General features: G+C 39.8%; 1 protein-coding gene across 1 annotated transcript in view; it reads left to right on the forward strand.

Annotated features, from left to right (window-relative positions):
- The first annotated feature begins 258 nt into the window (after nucleotides 1-258).
- sntb1 (syntrophin, basic 1) overlaps nucleotides 259-13,319 on the forward strand; it is a 37,854-nt gene continuing 24,793 nt past the window's right edge. Inside the window, exons 1-2 of the mRNA XM_034873502.1 lie at nucleotides 259-1,066; nucleotides 13,230-13,314. Coding sequence (XP_034729393.1) covers nucleotides 520-1,066; nucleotides 13,230-13,314 — 632 coding nt within the window. The 5' untranslated portion in view covers nucleotides 259-519. The remainder of the gene's footprint in view (nucleotides 1,067-13,229; nucleotides 13,315-13,319) is intronic.

Raw genomic sequence — 13,319 nt, forward strand, 5'->3', positions numbered from 1 at the left:
AAATGTAATTTCTTTTGTCACTTTTTCAGGACCACGTGGCATTAATGACTCACACAACTCAGTTATGGTTTTATTCACGAAATAGACGTTGATTGCGTTTAAATGTCCATAGCCTATATTTTAACATCACAATAAGCCTTTTACAGCATTGTAATAGTATTAACCTACGAGTAGGCCTACAATTAGAACATTAATAGATTTTGTCAATTTGTTGTTTGTTGTTTATCTGTGCATCACTTGTCACACATTAAGTGAAGGCTGTGTAGGGTCTGGAGATGGGATCGGCTGACGGCGGGGGGAGCAAACTCCACCCAGCAGATAGGATTCCTGGCAGGCGGAGCGGGGAGCTGCATGCGCCGAAAGGGCTCGGGCTGGTTGGTCGGGACGCTTGACAAGTCCGGCAGAAAAACTTGAGAGGGGCAAAGTCCAGCCTGAGTGTGAGGGAGACAGAGTGGAAGTTGATGTGTGAGAGCGTGTTGGGGACACAACCACATGAAATTTTAAAGAAATGCTCCAAAGATGGCGGTGGTAATAGCGACTGGAGTTTCAGGTGCCTCCGGAGTGCAAAAAAGTGGATTTGTTGAGGTTTTGGTGCGGGAGCAATGGCACAAAGTTTTGGTCATCTTGAACGAGGAAGCGCTTACGTTAAGTTGCGAGGAAAGCTGCGTTAACGACAACGTGAACGACAATGTCAACTCCAACGGCGTTACCAACGGATCTTACTTCGACAACAATAACACCAACTCCAACAACGGCCCCCAAACTGTGCGCACCGCGTTCACCGACCTCCCGGAGCGAGTGCCCGAGGCGATCGCCAACAGAAAGCGGTGCGTTAAGGTGACCAAGCAGGAGATCGGGGGGCTTGGGATTAGCATCAAAGGTGGGAAGGAGAATAAAATGCCTATCCTCATCAGTAAGATATTCCAGGGGCTCGCAGCGGACCAGACCCAGGCTCTGTATGTCGGGGACGCCATCCTGTCAGTGAACGGCGTGAACCTGCGGGACGCGACCCACGACGAGGCTGTGCAGGCGCTAAAACGGGCCGGGAAAGAGGTGACTCTAGAAGGTAGGCATGCAGCTGGACACACTGTGTGAGTCGACAGAAAGAGAGGACGACAGAAACAATGTGGGACCCAAATAATGAAGGAGAGTTGCGGCCGGGGGTTAAGGAACTAAACTTTTTTTTTTAGTCTAGTCTACTTCATGCATGCTCCAATTTATTTCATAAGCTCCGAAACAACAAGGTTATATTTTAAGAAGCCCACGTGTTATGTGTGTATATACGCTATATATTTGAGTGACTGATTGTACAGGGGATTGTACATGGGGAGATAGAAGTTAAGTATTACATCTCAGTTTAACCAAAGTCCTTCAGTTTTCAGGCTCTTTTTTAATGGAGACCTAGGCTAATATAACCTGACTCAAAGATCCCTGAGGGAACTCTGGACCTTAACAAGCATGGGAACCCCATCCTTTAAGAAGGAAGAAATGCAATGTAAGTCTGAGCGTTTCTTATCCCCCTTAGCTTCCTATTTCCTAGACTGGTTTATACACATCATCAATCAGGTCGGTGGTCCTCAGGACACACAGTTCTGCAAATTACTGCCGGTTTTCTATATTCTACCTGCCAGTTGATTGTATTCACTAAGCATCCCAGGTGCAAATCACACCCTGATTAGAGGAGAATGAAAAGCTGCAGGGCTCTACTTTCCATTAAAGAAAGGAGGTACTGGTTAATAGCAAGAGCGGAGAAGGGTGGTATTTGTATTGCACCAGCCTATATTATTCATATCTCATTTCATCAAATCAGTTTGTTTTTGTTTTTACAATTTGTTGTCACCAAGCAGTCTCCCAGGGTACAAAAGATGAAGAAAAAAAGTCTTCTCTGCAAATTACTGCAGAACAGGGGGAGACACTTTACTTAATCCTGTACATACTGCAACTTTGCAGGATACCCTACATTAGATGTATTCTATTATTCTATAGTTGTAAAACAGGTGATGTACTGGCTGCCTTTTGTACAAAAGAACAGTTTAGACTCCTAAGGAAACAGTTATTATGCAACCAGAGATGCCAAGGGAGAATCATGCAAGGTAAATTTCGTATGTCTCTTCCCTCCTCATGCTCAACAAATCCAGCTCTACATTTTCTCAAGCGCCACACACACACACACACACACACACACACACACACACACACACACACACACACACACACACACACACACACACACACACACACACACACACATAAACACATAATACACCATGTAAAGTCACACATGCTCGGAAAATGTTGCACACAAGTGCCCGCTTCAGATTTTTTTATTTTGTGTTCTTTTGAGGACTCTTAGACCTGAAATAGTATGACAAAGTGTCTCTCGCTCTTCCTACCTCACTTTCACACACACACACATGCATGCACATTGTCTCTCTCACTCGTATAAACATGCGAGCATGAACCTCCCTAGAGGGACAGAGTGGCTATATTGCAGAAGAAAAAGCAAATCCCAGCGGAAAACTTACCAAGATAAGAAACAAGGAGAAAGGGAAGGGAGCAGGCAAGGAGGAAGGGGGTGGCAGGGGGGAATGAAATGTGAATTTAATGGGGTAAATGCTGAGAGCGAGAGAGATAGAAAGAGACTGAACAGAAGGAAAGCTAACTAAGGGAGGCTAAGAGGCTGATATAACGACGACAGCGAGGGTTAACTTAAGGGTAACGGAGAGACAGAAGTTCATCATAACCGCAGTGTAACATAGAAGAATAGTCCAAAGTGACAGTGTGTTTTCAAGAGATATCATGAATGTTTGGGTTGCTCAACATGTAACCAAACATGTTAACTTTCATTTTGGATTAAAAGACACGTAAAATGAATGATTTAGTCCCTCTAGTTTTCCTGAGTGTAAGCCAATTATAAGATGTGAGTGAAAAAGACTGTGTTACATGAGATCAGGAGGAAACATCAGATTCAGTAGTTTGGAGAGATAGCACATGTCTCATGGGAGGTGTGTGTGCGCGTGCGTGTGTGTGCGCGCATGCACGTGTGTGTGAGACTTTACATATGTCTGTGTGTTGAGAAAAAGGTAGAGCTGTTCTGCATTTTTGTGTGTGTGTGCAACAGAGCTTGTACAGGCACTTTGTTAATCTGTTTAGTTTACTGTAGCACTGACAAGCCATCTTGGAAACTGATTAAGAACATGGAGAACAAATTCAGCTACAATAGGCAGCGACCACTCACTCCCGCCTGCTGCAGTTGTAAAAGGGCAGCAGATTGACCCAGTGGTCAAAAACTAAGAGGGACAACGGTTCAAGCCCCCATGTCAGCGGGGATCCACTTTGTTCAAGTGCCCCCTGAGCAAAACCCTGGCTCTTCGCTGGCTCTGTTCTGTGGCTCAGCATGCAGTCGGACAAGTCAAAAGTGAAATTCCCTTTGGGGATAAATCAGATATTCTGCAGCTGTGCCGCAAAGCTCCTAGCAACTGGAACCAGTACCATTATCGAGGTGCAATAAAGATTAGGTTATGCTCAAATATCGCCTTAAATTACAGTACATACTGATGAAAAAGTTACAAGTTTGTACTTGTACATAATGTTTAACCCTATAGTGTACAGTCTGTAAAGTTCACTGCAACTTGAGTCACAGTAACTTTATTTTATTTATTTATAAATTTATCTCAAACAATCAACCTACTGTAAAAAAGAAATAAATTCAATAAAACACAAATATAAAACCCAATCATATACAAATCAATTCAATTCCCTCAAAGAACACAAAAAGGATAAGTTCGAGAAGGAGCAGGCAGAAGCATAATGCTTTTGAAGTCCTGCCCCTACTTATAAATATTATACTAAATATAATTTTATCACAAAACAAATATATGCATTAATGAAATTGTAGGTCATACAACAACCCACATAATACAACAACATACAGTACATCAGTACATCAATACACTTACTTCGAAACAGACAAACTTCAAGCAGCAATTGGCCCCTTTCACTTGTCATTGTAGGAAAAGCAAAGGTGTTACTAACAACACTAGGGAGGCCTCTGTTCTATTCAAGTGTCCTAGTAAGTCACAACAGAACCCTGAAGCAAATGAGTGGAATTCAGACGGTGCTTTTCCTACTGTGACATGTCAAAATGGCTTTAGTGAAATAAAACGCCCAATAGCCATGTGTGTGGTGACAAAGTACGCAATATTTGAACATCTCTCTCAAAACGACAAAGTGACCTTATGGCTATTATTTAGTACCTGCTTAACTCTGCTCGACTCGACTCGGATGCGATGACCCGTCCTCGTGTTTCCATTGCAGATTAGTACCGCCTTATGCGTGAGGCGAGCGTGGCTTGTTGTCATAGCAGGAAACTGCCGTGACCAAACACGACACACACACACAACGTTGAAGGTGTGTTGTTTTTCTCGTCTTAAGACACATTTTTATTCTTTGGCTTTTAACTCCATGTGAGTTGTGTGGTCCTCTGATGGCTCTTACTGTTTTATTGTATTTTAGTATTTATTATTTTTATCTATTTTTTTATCTTTTTAAACCAGATGCTCTTATTTTGTTTTTACAATATTTTACATTAATTGTTTTGTATGTTTGAGTTTTCTGTGCAGCACTTTGGTAACTTTGTGTTTGATAAATGTGCTATACAAATAAAGTGGATTGGATTGGATTGGATTGTTTTTGTTTTGTTGCCACAGCCAGAAGAGACATTTAGTTTTTAAAGAAGCTGGAGGCAAAAAAAAAAAAAAAACGCTGGCTAAGCAATTAAAAAAGGTCAGGTTTGTTCAGGACACCCCCGTCTGTTGCTAGCAATGATGATGCAGTGAATAGTCAAGATTCTCTCCAACTAATCAGTAGTCTGCAGATTTGCACGTCACATTTTGGTATCGCCTCAGCTCACTTGGAACCTCGACTGAGGTAGTACTAAAAAAGTACCTGTTAGCAGAACCTTTTTTGTTATGGATAATCAATAAAGGCGGTGAGTTCTGGATTGAGGTGAGTTCTGGAGGCGCCATGCAGTGGGAAAATGCCATCAGTCAGAAGATCCTGCCTTCTCTCCCTATATCAGTGCCCCATAGAGAACCTGTGAGATGCCTTGGATAGCAACATTAGCAGCCGTGACCCCTTTACCTGCCTGGGCTAAACAACAAGTCCCTGGTGCATGAATAAGAGAACTCTACAGGTGTCATTCGTGGCTGCAAGAGGCGGTCATGCAAGGATAACTGTTTTTAATGTTCACAGCTGTCCTCAGTCTGTCCATGTCACACTGTTTTGTTTTCCTCTTATATCGCTGTTTTATGCAGTGATGATTGAAAATTCAGTCCAACCATGTGGGTGTTAAGTTGATTTTTTCCGAGCGAAGAGCTATTTGGTTAAAAAGAGAGGAGAACAGTACTTTTGGAGAATTGTGTAGCTCAATTAATTAGTGTTTATAATTAAAATTGGATATTCTCACATGTAAAAAATATCTCTAAATTTAGATTATGGAGCGTTTTAGAGTCAGAAGAATATATAGATTATGTCTACCCCACACAAGGAGAGGTCAGATTATTTATTTAGAAGATTTTTGTATTTTGCTGATTGTACCTAGGTGATCATTCATCGAGTCACGTGTGGGCTGAACAAAGTCTTCCCATGGTTAGCTTGATGCCAAGAGGCAAAATAGATTTGCACTCTTGCACTGACACAGAGTAGTCCAGGTTGTCTCAGTAGCCAATGATGTTAAGATTACTCAGTATAATTGTCTTATTTAGGGTGTAAAAAAGATGTATTCTGCAGTTTTTCACACTAGCATGTAATGCTGTTGATAGCTACTTTATGTGGTTTGAATAGCTTTTTCCCTTTGAGGGAAGTTGCCAGACTAGGTCAAAAGCCTGCTGGGTAGAGTAGTAAATATGATTTTGGTATGTCGGCAATAGCATACTCAAGGACTTTGTATGCTTTAAAGTTTAATAAAAGGTGTTAGTATATACAGTAAAATGGTATATGAGAATCTACGCCTCATAGTTAATGTAAAGTAATGTTCTACCACTGCTCAACCACAACCCTTTAGTTGATGAAATTGACACTTTAATACAAGCTCTGCCCGGCGTTGTTGTTGCTTGTCGAGTTTTCCGCTCTCACACAGCAGACATGCAATTTGCAGTGTAAACAATGGTGGATTTACCATCAAAAATCTTTTTTTGAAACAATGCGTTCTTGATTTTGGACAGAGATAGAAGTGTATCAAAACAAGTCCAAAAAGCCTAAACATGAAGGAAGAAGAAATGAAGAACTGAAAGTCAGAATACAATAAAGAACATCTGCCACACTTCAGCAGACAGGAAATGAGTCGGTGTCTTGTAAGCTCCTCTGTTGATCTTCTAACAAGCCGTACCTGTCATCGTCTGACATCTGGATGGGTATACTGTGTATATGTGCTGCTGTCAGCAGTGTGATGCAGAGTGTGTGTCTAGGAGCTTGTGCATATCTGTGCAATCCAATTAAGTCAGCAGTGTAATCTAGACCGATGCTATAGTCAATGGTACACTGTATGTGGTTTAGTGTGCTAAGTGTGTGTGTGGGAGAGAGAGAGAGATTTAGAATAAGAGCGAGAGAGTTGATGTGTCTACCAGCTGCTTGTGTATGTCATTAGAGAAACTATCATCTCTTCCGCTTTGTGGAGTCTGACTCAGAGCGGGAGAGGGTGATGATAATAACTGTAGCGTTGCAGTAGTGATTGTTGTGGTGAAGACGATAGATTGAATCATTCATTCCTCTGTAAAAGTTTTAACAGCCAAAACAAAAGCTGAGAGTTTATGCTTTTTTTCTGTTATCTTTGTTTGAAAAAAGACAAAACTCCTTTCCCGTCCAGGTATAAGCACTGGGTTTGTTTTTATTCTAGTTTTCTCCAATCGTCGTCAGAAAACGGTACTTTACGGCGGCTAAATACTTCGTGTAAGTGCTTTAAATGGAAATTTTAAAAATATTTTAACAGGATGACCAAAAATGACCCATAATAACAAGTCTGTTATTCACTGTCTTCACTGACTTCTGTTGAATCCGTGTCACTCTAGACAAATCAACAGCTTACTGTAAAAACTACCATCTGTTCACACTTTCTGTGGTTGTGGTTTTGAGCAAATGTGGTGGTTCATGTTGTTATTCAGAGAAATAATTGAACATGTAGCACACATCTTACTAGTTAGAAAGATTAATAGTAATAAAAAATATTCTATCCTGCCTTTCACTTTTTTCCACTTTTTTAAGCTGAGTAAGATATTGTATGCTATCTTTTTGGCATTAGGAATTTGGTATTTTGGTTTTTGTGAGCAACCATCGAGGAATTGCTGTGATTGATTTGTGTAAAGTTTGAATATGGACAAGATGGACATCAGAATATGTGTAAGATTTGGGTTAAGATGATGCACTTACCTCTGTTTACTGTCAAGCTTTCTGTCTTATGGCCAAAAATAAGTTTACAATGGTAGAAAAAAGTTAGATTTATCGCTTGAAATTGACTGTGATTTTTAAAAAGTGTGTCCCTGATTTCAGACCAAAGTACAAAAGAGCAGGTTTATTAATACTAGCTGGCGACAGTTGATTTTGCTGGCAGAATAGGCTAGCTGATTAGGTTTAGGCCAGCTTAGTCAATCAGTTGAAAATGTTTTCACTGGTTTACTTTTTTATGTCCACTCACTCCAGTTACACTTGGATTTAGCTTTTCAATATGAATATTTCACTAATTGTTCCTTTTTTCATATAGAGTATCAAGCAAAGCTTTTTTTAATGGGATGGATGTTCAGGGTAACAACAGCCTTCACGTAATATAGTAAACAAGCCAATTCTTTCACAACAGATAGTCAATTAGGACAAAAGCATCTGCTAAGGTAATGTTTAACAGCCCCAAAAAATATCACACAAACAAAAAAAGTTCATTGTCCGCAGTATGAGAGCATATGTAGAATGTGAGTGGTTTTTCTGAGTGCAGTTTAACATATTAGGCAGATTTCTGGCCGTTAATAATTAGATTATTGTTTAGTGTAATGGAGATGTCAGATAAAATTTGTCCCTCTGAACACACAGTGTGGTTTTGGGCATAAAGTATTTGCATCTTCTTATTTGACTTTTTGCAAATAAGCTCTTGAGCTCATCTTTGTTCAGTTTCTTTGTATACACGCCTACCACAGTGACTCAAACATTCACATACTCCTATAGTCCTTTTTACAGTCAGAACAATTTGTCAGGATGTTTTCATACAGAAAACCTATTGCTATTCATTTTCTTTATAATACAGGTTCATCTAACTTTTGCCATCTCTTCAATCTCTTTAGATCCATGGCTCCTTTTTTGTTTTTCTACTACTTAAAGTAAGGAGCCTTCAGAGAGTTAGTAACTGTTTGACATCATGTTCACAGTTTGTTGTCAATGAGTAATTCTGCCTACGCAATTGCTTCGTCAAATTCCTTTCATAAAAAGTCAATCACCTTAGTTACTATTCATTGTTTTGTTAAGGCAATAAATGAAGTCTTTTAAAAAATGTGTCTAAATCTTACAAAAAGATGCCTTAAGGGTTGATTTGTAGAAGCCTTTAGTGCTGCAGTAGTATCCAGCGTACCTGCCTAATGCTGACACAGAGTAAAAGCCTTCATTCTGCTATCAGAGGAACCTTTTTCTCCTTTTCTACCTCTTTATACTGCTCTTTTCTCTTTTCACTTTCAACGAACGTTAAGCTGTCTACTTTATCTCCCACAGGCTTAATTAGAGGAGGAATTTTTTTCCTTTGGTACATTTTCTCACCAAGTACAAATCCCCATTTAAAATATATGGTAGAAAGTCCAATGACTTAAGACCTCATTAAATGCTGTTAAGGACTATTAAGTGAAAAAGACAATGACTCTAATATAGTAATTATACCTTGGGTGTGTGTGTGTGTGTGTGTGTGTGTGTTGGGTCTGCACAAACACAGTGAGAAATGTGAATGAACAAGTGTGTGTATGTTTTCATTGTGAATGTGTGTTGTAGACAGAACTGAACACTTGCATTATTTGGACCGTGTGTAAGTAAATGGGGCTGAGTAGAGTTTTCAAACAAGGGAATGGATTTTAAATATCATCGAGAAAGTGACATTGTTTATGGCAAATTGAACAGCTGTCTGTGATGATACATTGCCATTCAGACATTCGAATCACTACTACTTAAACAACAAGCCACTGTTTCTAAATGGAGTGGACAAAATTGGAGAGTGGAAGTTACAATACATTTTTTTTTTAGTTGTGTCTGAATGTGCATGCTCTCACTTTGTTTCAAGCCCGAGCCAGAAAAATTGGGAATTTAAATCAGACAGATGGGGGAGGGCAGCCCCTCATTTGGAGCGTTTGGTTTGACTTATGTAATGGCGCTCTTCTCTCTAAGTTCTTATCGTGCTATTGAGGTTATTGTGCAGAGTTGGCCGTGTTGCTGCTGTAATGGAATTGAAACACGACCCGAGGGAACATATTTACACACTTCCACTGTAATGATCACATGGACTCCACCCCATTTACAGTATTTTCCCCTCTGCTGGAAACAGTTAACGCTCTATTTCTGGGCACAGAGACCCGGGTTCATGAGTTTACATTTCCTCCCACCGGACTGTCATTGTAAATGTTAACGGAAAACAAATCACCCACTAAACATTATGTTTGGGTAATAACTGCATATGCTTTGTTTTTGATTTATTTATTTTTTACAGAAAGTGTACGGTAAAAAACCCAAGATCGAGATTCTTGGACTACATAGTTTCAGTATCATTTGAAAATCATTGCGTTCAAAGTAAAATGTCCCATTACCTTTGTCCTCATTAGGGATGCAACTAACAATCATTTTGATTTTAATTCGTTGATTCATAATTTAAACTATAAAAAAGCATCCATCACATTATCCAAGGCCAGAGGTGACGTTTCAAACTGCCTGTTTACAGATATTTGATGTACAATGGTATAAAGCAGAGCACCCTTTAGTGGCATTCATTCTTGATAAATTACCTAAACAACTAATTATAGAAATTGTTATCAATAAAATTGTAAAAAATGTTTTCACTGTTGCATGCCATCATGTTTATCTATGTCACACTTCTAAATGAGTGTTAAGTGAAGCCATGTTAGACGGATGTATTTTACTGATGAGGTTGTATCATGCATTAATTATATTACTAACAACAACTTTGTTTAAATTGTTTCATTTCTTGTGATTTTGCTACTCTTGTCATGAACTTAAATAGTGCTTTTTAAAACCAGGATAATAACAGCAGCAATGTCGGAATATCACAGACAAACAAACAAACAAACAGACACACACACACACACACACACACGCACACGCACACGCACACACACACACACACACACACACACACACACACACACACACTCACACACACACACACACACACACACACACAACACACACACACAGACACTTTGGGGATCTAACATAATTGTTTATTTTCCTTTGCAGCTTAATCATGCTTTGCATCACAAATGATGAGGCAACAGTGTGTGTTAGTGTGTGCATATATGTATGTCACAAGACAATCTCAAATTTGAAAACCTTTTCCTTTCCCAATTTAAATCCTACATGTGCCTTTGTGTCACTTTAGTCTCATAGATGCACAGCTCTAAACAAACATAACCAGTGGTTGTCATCATCCAACTGCACCAGATTTGATCTTTTCAGTCCATTGAATTCACTTGTATTGTTGCATCTTAACAAATGGATTTGTCAGTCTTTTAATCTGATTAGACTGTGGGCTATTCTAATGTGCAATTGGATCACGTCACTCTCGGTCCATTGAGGACACTCTCACCCCCGTCTGCTCCTCTGGGTTATGTGTCAGCCTGTCATCTCTTCTCTACAGGTTGGTGGTTAGGCTTGTTATGCAGTCTTGTAGGGGTCCATAGTGATTCTTCCTAGAATAGTTCACTTACTGTATTACAAATGCCAACTGCCATATGCCAATTATACGCGGCCTAGTACAGTGGGATATGCCAATTAAACATCCAAGGCATACCGAGGATTCAGAACATTCAGGACATAGAAAGCGTACTGAGCACCCATTTTATCTCTGCCTCTCTATTTTTGTCCTCTACTGACACATGTGTCCTGTAAGAAAGTTGAGTTTGACATTTACAAGTAAAGCTTTCTGTTTTACCAGTTAAAAATGGGGGCTTCTGAGTAGGGTTGTAACGATTTGGGTTTTAAAGAAACACTAAAGAACTTTTTACGCTTCGGTCCCCTTACAGGTTGTCCATTACTTTACCATTATTGTTATGTCTCATTTGAACTACAGATCTGCTTCCACAATCGGGGAAAGTTGCACCAAAATAAAGGACCTTCAAATAATGTTTCCAAAATTGTTTCAGTGGTTCATCAACTTGAAACTAGGTGAACAGCACTTCTGCATAACCGCACTATACAAGTTTGCCACATCGGGTAATGGATCTGTGGTTTGAAAGAGACATCATCATAATGGGACATTATGACAGCAGTAATGGCCACTTCCGCTTCCAACCTGTAAGGGGACCAAAGCGGATAAGTTCTTTAGTGTTGCTTTAAATTTTAAAATGAGCTTTCATTTTTAACTATCAAAAGCAGAATAGGTTAATCTCGTAGTAGTTTTTATTAAGCCGCACGCTCTTGCGCACGCCCAATGAGAATAAATACAACAGACACAGCGTAGCTTACCGGCTGGTGGCATGCAACTTAACTTTTTCGGAGACCATGGCCACTGCCAGAGTCAGAAATGACCTAGAAACAACAGAACTGGAAAATCCTCCTGCTTCTCTGAAGCCACTGGCGTAGCAACATTTTGCATTCCCTGTTAGTGAGTTATGTAAACCAACAAGGTAAAGCATGTAGGCTCCAATGGGACTCCATGGTGCATTCATGCGGACCTTGTCTAACTAATCGTGCACTAAATTACGTCTCGTAAAACTCTAAGAATCTCTAACTGTTTCTCTAACTGTTATAAAATACCCTTCTGCCGTTTAGTGGATCTTATTGTGTCGTCCCTGTTGAAACAATGTTTGAATTGAACTGACCTTAAAATCAACAGTAGATTAAATTGTGAATTTGGAGATTTGTGACGCCTCTACTTCTAAGTCAGTGTTGACTGCCCTATTAGGAAATATTGGAGGCTGTGGGGGTAGCATCAGTGTTTTGAGACTGTAACTCTTTTCATGCTGTCTGCCCGTAGCAGCAGAGACAAGGTGTGAATCATCGGTGCAATTAAAAGCATGAATACATTACAGCATATATTTTAGAAAGTGCACCGAGTGGTAAACCTGGGGCGGCTTTCGCTGTCAGCATTTTGACTGTTAGTTCAAATTGACAGCAGAGAGGGCTAACTGTACCAGCTCATTGGACGGTAATCATTTGAGCGACAGAGCTTCCGGCTCTCTGTGCAACAAGCATGCCGTGCATTATTTGCATAGTCTTCAATTCTAGAATCACAAGTTGTACACACATTTATTTTAACGTCTGTACAAGTTTCCAGACTACTCATACCATCTTCAGTTTAAGCACCATTTATGCACAGATATATTACGGAAAGTTATCTTTCTATCTGCTGCCACGTGACAGGATCTTTAATACTTGCCAAATGCCTCAGAGGTTAAACAGTTTCTGTTGCGTACATACAGATCTGTTGTATCATCACATCCTTCCTCTGACCTGTAACAGATTCTACTCAGATTGGAAATGGCCTATGTGTTAAATACTGTTGAAACAATAGTAATGCCAATTGTATTCGGTGCACGAACTAGAATTCAGTGAATGTGATTTAAAAAATCTTTTGAAACTAATGTATACAGATGTGCTATACAGTTGTAGTGCCACTGGATGAATACATTTGAATACAGAATTAGGATTGCATTTTCTTGTTTGTGAAAAAGTAAATTATTTTATTAAGCATTTAATAAAACACAGTTCCCAGCATTCTTTTCAGTGTGGAGATGGGGAAATGATTGGCATCTAGGGAATGAGAAAGTCAGTCATCTGTGTGTGTTGCTCACACAAATTGTCTACCAAACAATGCTGCTGGAATCTACTGAGTGAAATATTTATTTATTTTTTGGAAATTTGTACGTTCAAAGGGTATCCCCAGAACACCTAAATCTTTAAATATGCTACTGCCAGTTTGACCGTGTTTACCATATCTTACTATATACTGGAAATGTCTGTCTTCCTCTTCTGCCCAGTGAAGTACATGCGCGAGGCCACACCGTACGTGAAAAAGGGCTCCCCTGTGTCTGAAATCGGCTGGGAAACACCCCCTCCTGATTCTCCCC

This window comes from Etheostoma cragini, chromosome 6 (genome assembly GCF_013103735.1).
Source record: "Etheostoma cragini isolate CJK2018 chromosome 6, CSU_Ecrag_1.0, whole genome shotgun sequence".
NCBI lineage: Eukaryota > Metazoa > Chordata > Actinopteri > Perciformes > Percidae > Etheostoma > Etheostoma cragini.